General features: G+C 41.8%; 1 protein-coding gene across 1 annotated transcript; it reads left to right on the top strand.

The window, feature by feature from the left end:
* Window positions 1-10474: 10474 nt before the first annotated feature.
* LOC147628572 (pentatricopeptide repeat-containing protein At5g27110-like) lies at window positions 10475-15513 on the top strand. The gene has a single exon (XM_086813770.1). It carries the CDS (start codon window positions 10699-10701, stop codon window positions 13960-13962), a length of 3264 nt encoding a protein of 1087 aa, XP_086669896.1. The 5' UTR covers window positions 10475-10698; the 3' UTR covers window positions 13963-15513.
* The last annotated feature ends 1594 nt before the right edge of the window (window positions 15514-17107 follow it).

Here is a 17107-nt window from a genome sequence, read left to right as displayed (position 1 = left end):
GTAGATTTTGTGCTTTTTTGAAAAATAGAACAAAATGTGTCACCTCCTGCTAGCTCGCACTATAGGATTTCGTGACAAAAAACAACAAAATTGAATGTTAAATTGAGTGTAGCTTTCCTCTAAGTACTCACCCACACGATTTTGTGTAATTTTTTCTCTACCACTTCAACCTTATACAGTTTCTTCACATTGCACCTTCCAAATGCAAAGGCAATGGTGAATCTTGCATAGTGGGAGAGCTGAAGCTCTAAGAGGATGGAAGAAACAAAGGTGTTTCCCTTGTAGCGGTGCCAAAAATGTTATGGGATACTACACCTCCCAAGAGGGAATGCACGGGAGAAGCAATAGACACAACAATAATTGGGTACTTACTAATACTTCGCGCTCACGTCCCTTGAGGCTCCCCAAGCTCGCTTTCGAAAGCTCCACTCCTCCAATCTCCACCTCCACGTTGTCACCCCACGGAGTCGCTCGTACCACAATGCAAGGCAATCTACCTCTCACTCTCTTACACACATGCATGAAAGAGGAACATACACTACACTCTCACTCTCACTCTCTCTCTCTCTCTCTCTCTCAAGACAAAGACAAGAGCTCTCATAGCACAAAGGGGGACCGTGTCATTTCATTATGAGAATTGCCTTTTATACAACTGGCCCTTATTCACACTTGGGCACCCAACTTACTAACTAAGGCCTTGGGTGGTAAGTATCTCAAAACGTACAACTTTTATAGTGCTTTTACATGACACTTTAATAATGTCCTCAATTGGAGGAGCATATTTGTTAATCCAAAATGGGATTAACAAGGACACATCGATGCGTATATTGAGGTCGGCATCCCAAAAAGGGATCCCCACCCCAAAAAGATGCCTCTCCTTGGACCGTACACATACCAGGGCACCCATACAAACGGTCGTATACAGACCGAAGGCCACCAAACGACCTTACGTAAGGTTCTCCATGCCGCCTACCACGTGAACACCCGTGCGACCACCATCGGCCTCGAAGATACATGCATATCCCCACCTTTGGCCTGCCACAATAGGTACCAATTTTTCTACAGACCCATGGAAACCATAGGCTGATGTACTTTTCACTTACACTGTCCTTTTTACCTCTCTTTTCTCTCTCCTTATCTGTATCCGTACTCGTACAGTCCCTACATAAACACCCTAGCACCCCCCTATGCTCAGCAGCCAAACACCAATGTGCGTGTAGGCTCTCCCAGATGGATCTTTGGCAGCCAAACTCTGTTCAGCAGCTCTCTCTAGCCAAGCTCTCTCCATCAACCCTCTCTAGCCAAGATCTCATAACTAGCCCTCTAGTCTTGTGGAGGGAGTGTAGGGCTCTCACAACCAGTCCTCTAGTCTCGTGAAGGGGGTGTCCTACACTACTCTCCCCCTCGTGTGAATAGACTTAAGGTGGAACCCTCCTCCTGCCCCCCTCTGGTCTTGTTTCCACTTACACTGTCCTTTTTACCTCTCTTTTCTCTCTCCTTATCTGTATCCGTACTCGTACAGTCCCTACATAAACACCCTAGCACCCCCCTATGCTCAGCAGCCAAACACCAATGTGCGTGTAGGCTCTCCCAGATGGATCTTTGGCAGCCAAACTCTGTTCAGCAGCTCTCTCTAGCCAAGCTCTCTCCATCAACCCTCTCTAGCCAAGATCTCATAACTAGCCCTCTAGTCTTGTGGAGGGAGTGTAGGGCTCTCACAACCAGTCCTCTAGTCTCGTGAAGGGGGTGTCCTACACTACTCTCCCCCTCGTGTGAATAGACTTAAGGTGGAACCCTCCTCCTGCCCCCCTCTGGTCTTGTTTCCAATAGAAGCTAGCCTTGCTCTCAGCTTAAGGACACTCTACTATTTATTCCCCCATATAAAGAGACTTAAGTCAGCACACTTTTTCTCTAAGACTTTTGCTCATAAAGTGAGAAAACGGACTCCAAATCACAATCCATTTGGAGTGTTGAGTTGGCAATTGCGTGAGCTATGAGAGGGGGGGACAGTATGGCTCTTCCTCGAAGACACCAAAATGTTGCCTCAGGGAAGCGTGCACGACAACAACGCAAGAGAGAATGCTCCGAACGTGGCCCCAACTCTTCCCTTGGGAGTCCCTCATGGAGGAAATGACTAGGTTAGCTTAAAAATCATTTAAAAAGAGGTTTTTGGATTAATCCTTGATGCTAACATTAATTAAGAAAGATAAAGGATGCTATTTTTTTCCCATCTTGAAAAAATCAAATCTTTTATAGAATTGTTGCTTTCTCTAAAAGATAATGTTGTTTATCGTACCTTATAAGGTTAGATTGAACTATTATGTTGTTATCTTGCTTAAATTAAAGTACAGGTACATCTTCTCCCCACCTTGATGCTAACCTCGTTCCTGTGCTTGTGTAACCCGGCAGTGACATTAGCGAGGCTCGGAGTCGGCCCAAGGTATTCCTCATACCATTGGGAAGTTCGAACTTGTCGATTTAGTGAGAGCTATGGATGCTACCTAGTTCTGCGGGCCCAGGCTAGTGCGGTAAATAAGCCACCCTAACACATAGACATCCCTCCGAGAAGTAGGAGGATCAAGCCACGGAGTTTGAGAGGGCGACAAGACGGCTTAAGTCCTCGTTGGCTACCATCGACGAGGTGTAAGGTCCCATAGGGATTGCCTAGTCTATGGAGACTGGAAGGCCGAATAATTCTAGATCATTGGCAAAATAAAACATAGAATAAGAGAGCCTGGATCTAGCTATAATTGGATTTGAACCTTCGTAATTAATTTTTTTATTAAGTCCCTTGTTTTTCAGTATTATTGTATCATTGTTTTAAGTTAAGTGGCTGTTTTAATGAACACCGTGTAAGATCCCTAATTAATGAACTTGTCTATATATGTCACATAGTGTGGTAGGATTAATTGGAAAACAAAAATGATGGGTGAGTTGGGTGGAAAGTGGGAGGATGGAATGCCCTGACGGTGCCATCCTATGGACGGATGGACACGATTAGTCGGGTAACTTTCCAACAAATTAATCTAAATGAAATGTAATTTTATCACATGATAGCTATAGTAGAGTTGAAACTGCATGTAAATTTTGGTGGATAAAGAAGTAGAAGATATGCCAAAATTGAATTCTTCCTAGGAAAAAGGAGGGGAATGGAAAAGGGGGGAAAATAAAAAGTTGAGCATTAAAAAGCCATGTGATTTGTTGTGCAGACCACAAGGTACATCTGCCATCTCTCTATTTTTGTAATATGGGGATCCAATATCATATTCCACTTGCTTGATCTTGAGAGATTTAGGACCAAATATGCCAAAAAGATCTATGTTACATGGATTTGGAATCCTAGCATTCTCATTGGATAGCTCATCTTTTTTTTATTAATTAGTTAGAGGGGCCTTTTTTGAGTCCAATTTTTTCCTAATGCAAATTTCTACTTCATAATTGGATCAAAGAACATATTCACCTCACTCAACAAAGGAAAGAACAAATGAAAATCATCAAACCACATGGGATGCAGAATCTCTCCAAGATCTCTAAAGATAGGACTCTTGATAATAACCTGAGCCATTGGAAAGATAAATAGTTTTGTGATCCACAATACCTCGACGATTTGCTAATTGAAAACTAGAAAGATTTATGGGGGAAGAAGAAACATAGGATATAGCATAGGCATTGACAAAAACAAAACCCAAATGTACACATGAGAAGCATGCGAAGGAGCTGCACTGCGTTGATATACAATGTGACATCCTCCATCTCTAGGAGACATTGGATGTAGCTAGAAGAGGTAATCCCTCAACCAACTACAAATCCATGGTGAAGCCTTGACATTATAAAGACAACACCCAAAGAGAACAACATAATATTGATCACATCAGGATCACCAAAAGTGTTGGCAAATGACAAATATAGAATGATTAATATATTAATCGATTGATAACAAACAAACATCATACAATTAACAAGCAACATACCCCAAAGACAAAAATACAAACAATATACCCTAGAGACAATGAGCATTGAATACTACCTTACATGGATATATGTCTATGAATATATAGTGTCTTGCATGGATATATGAATATGAATCAGATTGTACTTGTTATTTATAACATAAGTTGTGGTATAAAGTGTAATCACTTAGACGGTATCACCATTGGTATCTAAACTAGAATGAAAAGAATACTACGACTAAGGTATAAACATCTGATACTATGGGTTATTTCCCAAGCTAACAAGTATAAGGCATTTGGATCACGTCGTGGACTCAAAAGAGAGGGTATGAAATTGCCCGGGCTATTAGACCTCCCATTATTTCCATTGCCTGGGCTGTTAGACCTCCCATTATTTCCATTAAGAGAACATCACACATCATAATAAAGTTGAAACTCCACACACGGTATTGACAACAACGTGTTGCACTGGCTCGAGTAACACACAAACCATGGCTTGCATCACTCAAAATATCTTTTGCCAATTCTGAGGAGAGGGTGTGCCTTCATAAACTGAGAGTATAACTCAGTTTGACTTACCTTAAGAAAGCAAGCCCCATGTTTGTAGGATAGTGTTATAGTGAGGCTCTGAGTGAGATGCTCTGCCCTTATGTTAGTCTTTTGCTATAGCTATTTTGAGTGTTTGTAAGGGATGGGGGTCTCACAATAATAATTAATTTAAATAGAAATAAAATGTAACAATTACATAATCAATGAAGTTAAGATCATCATTATGTGTTTTCTAGGCTTGCAAAGTAGAAATGCCATTGGAGTTAAAACAAGAAAGTTATTAACATTTTAAGATCATACTATCTACCTATTCAAATTTGGGACATGTCAAAATAAGGCTTTTGAAACTTCAATTTTCTATTGGACGATATGTTTAGGTACACCACTATGTGAAACTCCTTAGCCAACTATGTGCAATTAGCCATTTTTAGTGAAAAACGACCATTTTTGGCCATAAAAAAGCTTGGAGGACGAAACCAAAGTGGTGACTCTTATCTTTTTATGTGAAATTCCTTAGCCAACTAGGTGTGATTAGCCATTTTTAGTAGAAAAATGACTATTTTTGGCCATAAAAGAGCCTGGAAGATGAAACCAAAAAGGTGACTCTTATCTTATAACCCCCTCACTATGCATAAGGGAACACAACGTGTATACATCCGCTGTGGCTAGCATGACATAAGAGTAGATAGTGATGTGCTCAACACTCTTCAATATTTATCTTCTTCCTAAATGGAACTTAAATGGGTTTCCCCAAGAAATCCACTTGAAAGGGGTCAACTAAGAACAAATTATCCAAGAAGGGTTAGGGCTCCATGAGAGAATTGTAGGGTGAGAATGAAGGAGATTAAGAACGTAAACACCAATTTCAAGATTGAAGAAGTTAGAACTTCATTCACCACCAGTGTGAGAGGAGCCAATGAGAGTGGAAGGCCAATATAAGAGAAAGGATGGAATTACTATGATTATAATAAGCACACGGATTGTTTGAGAGCTTCTAGTATCCCCCTCTCTCTCTCTCCACTCACTTTCTTTCATCTCTCTCTCTCTCTCTCTCTCTCTCACACACACACACACACACACACACACACACACAGAGCAATCAATGGTTTAGATTTAGAAGCTTTCAGATTACAACTCCTCCTTGTTGTAATTAGGTTAAGGTTGCAACAATGCACACACTCAATTGTAGATGTAAAAGCTTCCATGTACTCAGCTTCACAAACTGTTGGAAGTGGCCACCAGTGTAGGCTGCTTCACAAACTATTGTAATTAGGTTAAGGTTGCAACAATGCACACACACTCAATTGTAGATGTAAAAGCTTCCATGTACTCAGCTTCACAAACTGTTGGAAGTGGCCACCAGTGTAGGCTGCTTCTTGCTGAGCCATGATATACATGAATCACTAAGGTGAAAGCAAAACCCACTAATGGTGGACACTCGTGTGTCATAACATCCAGCCTAATCTGAATCACTGAAAGCATGCAGCTGTGACTCACCCCCCTTTGGATAAAATAATCCAAAATACTAGGTGCCCTATAAATAGCAAAAAACTTGCTTAACAGCCTGCCAATGCTTCGTACCTGGGCTATGCATAAATCTGCTCAACTGTGAGACCACATATTGTATATCTGGCCTCGTGTTGCACACATAAAGAAGGGATCCAACAGCCTGCTGATACAAACTAGCATCACAAGAGTCTCCTGCATCTTGAAGACTAAGTCGAGTACCTGTCTCCATAGGTGTAGCCACATGTTTACAGTCTTCAAGATTAAACCTCTTCAATAGCTTCCGTATATATTTAGACTGTAGCATAACAATACCATCATTGTGCTGCAGCAAGGGCCCCAAATCTGACATCTCAAATGATGACTGCAAATCAGTCTTAAAGGTTGAAATCTGATCTATATCGGGTCCTATGAGCAGGATGTCATCAATGTATAGAACGATGATAAAAAATGTGTCCTTACTCCTCGTCACATAGAGGAGGGTACTCTCTGTTGGACTGATTGCAAAAATTATTTGCAATCAAGTATGTATGAATCTTCTCATACCATGCTCTAGGAGCCTGCTTAAGGCCATAAAGAGCCTTTTTTAACCTGCATACTTTAGACTCTTTTCCTTTCACAGCAAACCAGGAGGCTGCGATACATACACCTCCTCATGTAAATCACCATTCAAGAATGTAGTCTTAATGTTCAACTGATGTACATTCCACCCATGATGTGCTGCCAAAGCAATGAGACACCTAATGGTAGTCATATGAGATGTGGGTGCAAAGGTCTCATCATAATCAATACCCTTTTGCTGGGCATATCCCTTTGCAACAAGTCTGGTTTTGTAGGCAATCAATGCTACCATCTGCTTTGCATTTTAACTTGTAAACCTACTTAGTACCAATGGCCTTCTTGCCATGAGGTAGATTTGTCAAATACCAGGTGTCATTCTTGAGTATAGAGTTATACTCATCCTACATAGCATGCATCTAATGATCATCATCCTATGCTTCCTCAAAGGAAACATATTCCTCATTACATAAAGTAGAAATGAGAACATGATCCACATGAGAATAATCTGCATGATGAGAACTTACACGAGTTCTGCTAGGTAAAGGAGCTGCTAACTTGCTATTTCTTAATGTCTGCACAAGCCATTTAGGCATACGCCTAGATTCTTCTATGGCTGCTCTCTCCTCATCCACTACGTCCTCAATAATTTCCTCATCAAAAGGTTGATTTGCAGGCTGATTTTGTACCTACAAAGGCTGAATTTCAACACTTGGTTGAGTATTCAATTGCTCTACATATGGCTGCCCTCCATTAAACAACTACAAGGCCTTGGTAGGGCATTTTTTCAACGCATAGTTTGCACACATAGTTGTCTCTAACTAAAAACGATGAGGTAAATCTTGGGCCATATATTGTGCCATCTCCATGAGAGACATGTTCTTCCTCTTAACTATACCATTTTGCTGAGGTGTGTATAGCACTGTACATTGATGCCTTACGCCTTTTTCGACCATATATGCATAAAATTCCTTGGACATATACTTCCCCCCCTCGGCCAACTTTACATTCACATGCATTTTAAGCCATGGATACAAAATGCCTAAAGCACATAAAAAGTTCTAACTTCTGCTTTAATGGATACACCCAACTATATCTGGAGTAATCATCAATAGAAGTGATGAAGTAGAGATATGTCCCAATAGATGGTGTCCTCACATAGGACCACATACATCACTATGTATAAGTTGTAATTTCTTAACAGCTCTCACAGATCCATCCTTTGGAAATGATGCCCTGATGCATTTTACCAAGAATACATGTCTAGCAGGGGTCTCAAGAGTTGGCAATTCAGACACCATATCATGCCTTTGAAGGCGTAACAAACTGCCATAATTTAGCTTATATATCACTATGTATAAGTTGTAATTTCTTAACAGCTCTCACAGATCCATCCTTTGGAAATGATGCCCCAATGCATTTTACCAAGAATACATGTCTATCAGGGGTCTCAAGAGTTGGCAATTCAGACACCATATCATGCCTTTGAAGGCGTAACAAACTGCCATAATTCAGATGGCCAAATCATGCATGCCATAATTCTACATCACTCATAGCACGAGTTGTAGAGACTGAGCAAGCATCATGTTGGCAACTTCTCAAATACATCTATCTTGTATAGGCCATGAAACAAGGTACATAAGACAATGATAGAATAACCATCATTTCTATCCTGAACTGTACATTTGTCATCCACAAATTTCACCATCAAGCCTGACAAGGCTAAGGCTGAAACTGACATCGAGTTCTTCTTAATGCCTGGCACATATTAAACTTTATAAAGAGTAAATGCGCCCCCATTTGCAGCAGTGAGCATAACTCTACCAACTCCTTTGACAGGATATGTGAGGAACCATTTTCACATGTGATGGTTCTTGCACTTGGGACAGATTCCAAAGATGAGTACAATTTTTTTTGTGAAGTAATGTGCTTACTAGCACCACTGTCAAAGTACCAGGCATTCGATTCTGCTACCCCCACTGACATGCATACATCATGAACAGAAGAGTCATAACTACAATGTACAGTCCATGTCCAATCATCTTAAGCAAATCTTGCAGATTCCTTCTTCTCTTCACTTGGTGCAGATGCATCAGCCACAACCATGCCCGATTCTTTCTTTTCTCCTTCTTTGGCTTTTTCTTGCACTCATTTATGTAGTGCCTTGGTTTCCTGCAATGGTAACACTTGCCCTTCTTTTTAGGCTTATCACCTTCTTTCTCTGCATCCTTACTTGAGGATTCTGATTTTGGCTTGTAGCTACCATGCGAAGAAGCTTTACCTTTGCCTTTCTGACTGGCAACAAAAGCTTGGTCACCAACTCACATAACAGATCTGTTTTGCGTAGACTGCTCTTCTTGCAAGAGTAATGAAACCAGCTCATCAAATGTAAGGGCATTTGGATTTTCCTTCATTATGAGTCTAAGGGTAGAGGTAAAACTCTGATAAGAATCCGACAATGCATTCAGAACTGTGGGCACCAATGTACTATTAGGATATATCTCATCCACACTAGCGAGCTGCTCCTAAAAATCTTTGATCTTGGTTAAGAAGCTCTTCATTGAGTCTCCCTCATTCATGTGCTCAGACTCCAACTGTTTGCGTAGATATGCAATATGTGCTTCATTGTGTACCATCTCGTTTGAGTAGCAATAAGAGGTACTGGTAGTGCATGTGGATGAGGCACATTTGTATCAGATTTTACTTCAGATGTACTTGCAGTACCTGGTTGCACTGGTAGTTGTGAAATAGGACAAGTTTCATTACCATTGACCACATTCCTAGCAACCAGTACTGCCTCATCATATAGGACCACAATGGGTAGTTAGTCCCATCAAGTTTGTCCTCAGCAGATAACATGTTGATACATCACTACTGCCAGCCATGACTGTCTACCAAATGTAAAATCTTTCAACACACTACAAGTACTCACTCAGTATTCACTGAGTGTGAATGCAACCCCGAATAGCTGTCAACTGACTGAATTACTTGCAAAGTGTATGAAAAATAACACAGAGTAGAGAATAGAGTGTTACTGGCGAAAGTATGATGGTCGATGTTGTTCAAGACAATGTAGATGCTGCTGCACACCAAATCTTTGCCACTGCACAACCTAAACACCCAAAATCGAGCAAAACCAATGTAAAATGACGCCTCTCCTTGTGGTGCCCAAAACGTGCTCGAAACACACCCGAATTGCGCCGCGGACATCGAAAACTTTGTATACATCACACTACAATATATACCTTCTTCTCCTAAAAGAGGGTATCTCAATCGGAGACAGAAAAACATGGTCGTGAGGAAGGAGGCAGACTACTAGATCAAGTGTCAAGGAAGCTAGCTCTGATACCAATTGTTGAAATTAGGGCTAGGGTTGCAACAATGTACACACAAGATAGAGAAGCTTGAGAGCACACAAACTCACTAGATTAGAATAAACAAATGTGTGCCAAATACAAAAGATCAATATATACCCCAAAATGAGTAGATAAGAAGGTGTACATACGCACGGGAAAAAAACCTTCCAGTGAGAGAAAAAATGCCCGACAACCCTAAGTGTGTTCACACACATCACTACCATATAATGCTACACTCGTTACACTTTCTTTATGGTAAGTAAATACATATGTATGCAAGTCCTCTCTACAACAAAATTTGATAAATCCCATTATTATAAAATCTCTCTCTCTCTCTCTCTATTACTTTTCGCATCCCTCGCGGTGGTGGAACAAGTCCTCTGTACAACAAAATTTGATAAATCCCATTATTATAAAATTTCTCTCTCTCTCTCTCTCTCTCTCTCTCTCTCTCTATACACCAGGCGCAAGCGTATGGAAGAATTACTTTTCGCATCCCTCGCGGTGGTGGAACAAGTCCTCTCTACAACAAAATTTGATAAATCCCATTATTATAAAATTTCTCTCTCTCTCTCTCTCTCTCTCTCTCTAGTACTACGAGAGATTCCTCGGGATCGCTCAAGAACACCAGGCGCAAGCGTATGGAAGAATTTTTTCGCATCCCTCGCAGTGGTGGAACAAGCGAAACAGCACACAAGAGTAAAGAAAGCTGCTGCTGAGCCTTGTTGTTGCTGTGGATCATATGCCACAGAAAAGGACTTACCAAGGAGTCGATATGGATGGACGCCTGTTGGGCTGAACACATGCTCGAGAAAACAGAAGAAGAGGAGCCTTCTTCTCCGCCCCAAGCGACGGAGAAAAAGAAGAACAATGGCTACAACAGCAGCAGTGGTGGTTGGGAGAGTCTTTCTTTAGAGCATGCATTGGCTTCTCTGGAAGAGGGGATGACGCCCCAACCTTCAGTTGAGAACCTTGCATGCATCTTGCACAAGTGCACAAAAGAGAGGAACCCAGCTTATGCACTGCGCTTGCATGCCTACATGTGCAAATATGGGCTAGAAGCTCATAGATCACTAGGCAATCACCTGGTCTCAATGCTGGTGGAAGTTGGAAGCATATGCGATGCTCAGAAGGTTTTTGACAAGTTGGAGTATCGGAACGACTGTTCCTGGATTTCCCTGATCACAGGCCATCTCAAATGTGGGAAGTTGCGGCATGCTCTCAAGCTGCTCCAGAAAATGCAAGAGGATTCTGTACATCCTAATTGTTATACGTTTGTTGCCTTACTTAAGGCTTGTGCTGAGCTCAAAGATGCCAAACTGGGTGGCGAGATACATGCTGAGATTGCCAAAAAGGGGTTGTTAGAAAGAGACCTTTTCCTTGGCAACAACTTGATTGACATGTATGTCAAATGTGGCTTGCTTCCAAAAGCACGGGAAGTGTTTGATGAGCTTCCAGTTCGAGATGTAGTCTCATGGACTGCACTGATTGCAGGACATTGCAAACAAAAGCATGCTGAGGAAGCTTTAAACTGCTTTGAACAGATGCAACTCGATGGGGTCTCTCCAAATGCAGTCACATTTATTTGCAGCTTGAAAGCTTGTGCCATTATTGGAGCCATAGACAAGGGCCAACAAATACATGCCGAAATTGCCAGGCAAGGGTTATTGGCAAAAAATCTTGTCATTGGCAGTGCATTGGTCGACATGTATGCAAAGTGTGGGTCACTTGCAAAAGCACAAGAAGTGTTTGACAAGCTTCCAGTTCGAAATGTAGTCTTGTGGACTGTATTGATCGCAGGATATGTCAAACATGGGCATGGCAAGGAAGCACTCAACTGTTTCAACCAGATGCAACTAGAGGGGGTCTCTCCAAATGCTTTCACGTTTGTTTGCAGCTTGAAAGCGTGTGGCAATACTGGGGCCACAGACAAGGGCAGAGAAATACATGCTGAGATTGCCAGAAAGGGGTTATTGGAGAAAGATCATGTTGTTGGCAATGCGCTGGTTGATATGTATGCCAAATGTGGCTGGCTTGCAAAAGCACAGGAAGTATTTGACAAGCTTCCAGTTCGAGATGTAATCTCATGGAATGCACTGATTTCAGGATATGCAAAACACAAGTGTGGCAAGGAAGTACTGAGCTGTTTTGAGCAGATGCAATGCGAGGGAATTTCTCCAGATGCTGTCACATTTGTTTGCAGCTTAAAAGTGTGTGGCAATATCGGAGCCATAGACAATGGCAGAGAGATACATGCCCAGATGGCCAGACATGGGTTGTTGGAAAGAGACCTTGTCGTCGGCAATGCGCTGGTGGATATGTACGCCAAATGTGGCTTGCTTGCAAAGGCACAAGAGGTGTTTGAGAAACTTCCAGTTCGAGACATAGCTTCCTGGAATGCACTGATTGCAGGATATGTCAAACATGAACGCGGTGAGGAAGCATTGAACTATTTTGAACAAATGCAAGTTGAGGGGATCTCTCCAAATGCTGTCACATTGGTTTGCAGCTTGAATGCTTGTGGTAGTATTGGAGCCACAAACAAGGGCAGAGAAATACATGCTGAGATCAACAGAAAAGGGTTGTTGGAAAAAGATCCTGTTGTTGGCAATGCGCTGGTTGATATGTATGCCAAATGTGGTTTGCTTGCAAAAGCACAGGAAGTGTTTGACAAGCTTCCAATTAGAGATGCAGTCTCATGGACTGGACTGATTGCAGGATATGCCAAACATGAGTGTGGTGAGGAAGCACTGAAGTCTTTTGGACAGATGGAATTGGAGGGGGTCTCTCCAGATGCTGTCACATTTGTTTGCATTTTGAAAGCTTGTGGCAGTATTGGTGCCACAGACAAGGGAAGAGTAATACATGGTGAGATTACAAGAAATGGGTTGCTAGAAAGAGATCTTCTTGTTGGCAATGCGCTGGTTGATATGTATGCCAAATGTGGCTCACTTACAGCAGCGCGGGAAGTGTTTGACAAGCTTTCAGTTCGAGACACAGTCTCATGGACTACACTGATTGCCGGTTATGCTGAACATGAGCACGGTGAGGAAGCACTGAAGTGTTTTGAACAGATGCAACTTGAGGGGATCTCTTCAGATGTTGTTACTTTTGTTTGCATCTTGAAAGCTTGTGGCAGTATCGGAGCCCTGGACAAGGGCAGAGAAATACATGCTGAGATAGCCAGAAAAGGCTTGTTGGTAAAAGACCTTGTTGTCGGCAACGCACTGGTTGATATGTATGCCAGATGTGGCTCACTTGCAAAAGCACATGAAATTTTTGACAAGCTTCCAGTTCGAGATGTAATCTCTTGGAATGCACTGATTGCAGGATATGCCCAGCTGGGAGAAAGTGAAAGTGTCTTCGATACCTTTGATAGAATGAGAGGAGGAGGTGAAAAGCCAGATCTGGTCACATTTGTTAGTGTTCTTAATGCATGCAGTCATGCAGGTCTGGTGGACAAGGGCCAGGTGTACTTTGAGATCATGACAAAAGACTATGGCATCAGTCCAACTCTTGAGCACCACACTTGCATGGTTGATCTCTTCTGTCGTGCAGGCCACTTAGATAGGGCGGTAGCAATGATCAAGAAAATGCAGTTCTATCCTGATCTTGTGGTATGGCAAGTTGTGTTAGATGCTTGTCGGAAATGGGGCAACGTAGAGCTTGGAAATATAGCCTTTGAACATGCAGTGCGATTCGATGATAAGGATGCTGCAGCTTATGTCTGTATGTGTAGCATCTATGCAGATGCAGACATGCAGGAGGATGCAAACAAGGTTGAGGCATTGAGATTGAAAAAACAAGTATGGAAGAAGCCAGGACATTGTTGTACTGATGTTAATGGGGTTGTGCATTCTTTTCTGGTTGGGGATGATAACCGTTCTCAAACCAAAAATATCTATACAAAGCTAGAAGAGCTTTCGCTCAAAATGCAGGAGGAAGGTTGTGTCCCAGGTTTAAGTTGGGTGTCACAGGATGTACCTGATGATGCAAAGATAGACTTGTTATGTGGGCACAATGCGAAGTTGGCTATTGCATGAACTTAATCTGTACACACAGCGGAACACCCCATGCACGCCCAAAAATTATGGACATTGAAGCTAGAGGAGCTTACTACTCAAACCAGATGTGCCACACAGAAGTGTCCTTGTGAGGACTATAGGCAATGGTAGTGCAACTGCAGTAGCTGAAACTACGCCGGCTAGGTGTGAACGTCCTTGGGCACTGTCTTGTGAACAATACACACGTCACGCTTCATATGTAAAAGCCACATTGCACATAAAAACTGAATGATACATCATTGCACAAGATAATCTGCAAAAGAGACAAGCACTGCACATTACACCATCATTGGGGCCGCGAACGGGCGACCCCCACCTCAATACTGAAGTATATTATTGGAGTATTTAAATCTGTACAAAGTTCCAAGGGCTTGCCAGCCAGATAATCCAATGCAATGCAAGTATGAAGACAAGTTACACAAATAGAAGTGTGTCTGAATAGTTTGTGGATGCCGGACTCGTCGAATGAGTCTAAATAGCCTGGCCACTAGTCTCATACACTTGGAGGGAAGTGATCACGAAACTGTCATTCCGAGATGCACAAACCAGTGCTCTCATACTATAGCTTGGTTCACACCCTCGTAAAGACTGTGGTTCAAGCCTCCCTGGTACAAGTACACAAACAAGTACTAGTATGCGGTGTCGATAGTAGGTACTCAAACAGGTACACTTGGTGCCGGTTCACAGCACAGACATCTGGTACTGTAGATGTAGGGTGACATTCGGGATGTACTTGCAGGTACAACATGATTTTTTAAAGCTTGTACTTGTAGGTACAGTTGGGGTTTTAGCATGTTCTTGCAGGTACAGTTAGGGTTTCAGCTTGTACTTGCAGGTACAGTTAAGGTTTCAGCTTGTACTTGCAAGATAGTCAAGGTTTCAACATGTACTTGCAAGTACATAGTCAGGTACCGGCTACAGCAGGTAACACAGGTACAGTAGGCAGCCATAGCAGGTACAGAAAATGCCTACAGCTAGTACATGGCAGGTGCATTAGGTACATCAGGTACTAAAGGCAGGTACAACAGGTATGGTAGGCAGCTACAACAGGTACAGTAGGTTATTCGGCGAAACGAGGCTACACCTGGGGCAAAAAGGCAAAAGGATGCCACACCTGGCAACTGCACAGCTTGGTTGAGTTAGTGCAGGTACTGATTTTCATGCTTGGGGGCGGGGGAGAGACTGCGTCGTGCTAAGGTGTGAGACAAGGTGGTCGTACAGTCCTTGGCCGTACAATTGATGTCGAAGATCGTATACTAACACAAAACCCCACTGCCTCCGTCGTACAGTTTTGTCCACTGTCCGTTCATTGGCAACTTCTATGTTGCTAATGCTGTCGTATGATCGGCTATACGTCCTTGCCCTCTTGGGAATAGTTCGTAAGGGCTCCTGGTATCCCTGCAACTCATCCACTTCCGATGGATCCTCGGCTTTGTTGGCTCTGGTCCTAACCTCGACAGAGACAGCTGAATAGGCCACCAAAATCAAAATTAAAATGGAGCGTGTGATTAATTTATTTTTTTGGTTTAATATTTATGTGAAGGTTTTTTTTTTGTAAGGTTCAAAAATAGGAAAGATCATTATTAAAATCTTTCTAATTTGTGTTTGGGGGCGTGTCCAACATGCATCTACTCAACAGATTGGACTCTCTAGAACAAGAAGAGGAGGAAGGGTCTTGTCTCTCTAGAGTGCTCTCTCGTTGTAGCGAGATATGTCTAGTCCTCTTGTAGTGGCTCAATAGTCACAACTGTGTAGATCTCTCTCTCGCTCTCACATGCAGAGTTCTTTTTTTTTCTCATCCTTCTGACGTTCTCGGCCTCTTTCTCCTCCTCAAAAGTAGAAACCAGCTCACTCTTAGCTCTTGCTATGCCCTCCTCCTCTGGCTACTGCACAAGGCCCTTGAGGGGACGCTGGCTCCTGCAGAGAGCGGAAGCCCAACGAATGTCGGAATAGGACCTCAAAGGTTATGAATCCTCCAGCGAAAAGATCCTCATGATAGTTATAGCTTGTCAGGTATTTCTCTTGTAAATGTGTTTCTAGGAGAGTTCGGAACGAGCCATAACATTTTTGGCGTTGCTTTTCAGTTTTAATAATTGTTGTCACTAATATTCTACACAAAAAAGCAAAGACTCATACACCAAAAGTATGTGCAATAAAGCTATGAAGTAACAATGCTCAAATCTACAACTTGGACATGCATCAATAATGGTTTGATGGAATACTTTATGGCATTTCCTGCTCCAAGAGTGCATAACATCAAGCTAGGATGAATCCCCTATCAATGTACTTCGCACATTTAATATGAGATTAAGCATTGTAATAGGTAACTTATGAGCCTTGAGTGTTCGATTGGCCATAATTATGTCTGTGCCTTGTACATAAGTCTTTTGTTATTGTGTAGTAGAGTATTTATCTCTCTCTTCTCTTCTTCTCTAATGGATGCTAGTGAGCTCTTCTAAGAGTTGTGTGAGGTGAGAGCAGATATAGTGTAATGCGGTGATGTGATAATGCTTGTAAGAGGAAGCTATAGAAATAGCTACACATAAAGGTGTGGAGCTTCGAGACCTCAAGGGTTATGCGCTCGGCCAACAGAAAGATCTCTACGATGGTTGTTGCTTATTTATGTATTTCTAGGAGAGATCGGAGTATGCCATAACATTTTTTGACGTTGTTTTATTAGGGAGCAATCCAATGTCTTATTTCTTAGCTTTTCACTAAATCTAGGCTTTACCCATTGCCCATTTTCTTGAGTAGTGGTTTTCCATGAAAAAGAAGTGGTTTTTTGATATAGATTGGTGTGTGATTTGCTTATTTTTGCTCTTTTTTTTTAAAATTTATAAAAGAATATTTTTAAACTTAATTATTTTTACTTAAATTGTTGTTTTAATTTTGTTTAGATTGATTGTTTATGTTCGTATAGCATGTTCGTATAGCATGCACATAGGTAAATCTCTTATATCACATTATGCATTAATAATGATTTTAGTGATTCTCTAGCTCTTAAAAAAAAACATAGAGGTTAGATGTTTTATTTTTACATTTTAAGGTTGTTTTTTGGTTGATTTGATTGCATTTGAGTGTTAGCATTGGCTCTAAGTTGCATAATCCAACAAAAAACTTGTAT

This window comes from Cibotium barometz, chromosome 19 (assembly GCF_041138505.1).
Source record: "Cibotium barometz isolate CiBa-2024 chromosome 19, ASM4113850v1, whole genome shotgun sequence".
In the NCBI taxonomy this organism is placed as follows: Eukaryota; Viridiplantae; Streptophyta; class Polypodiopsida; order Cyatheales; family Cibotiaceae; genus Cibotium; species Cibotium barometz.
The sequence above is the reverse complement of the archived record's forward strand: the minus strand, read 5'-3'. Positions and strand labels throughout refer to the sequence as shown.

Coding starts and splice junctions, on each gene's coding strand:
- LOC147628572 (XM_086813770.1), top strand. CDS start 10,699: ATGGACGCCTGTTGGGCTGAACACATGCTCGAGAAAACAGAAGAAGAG.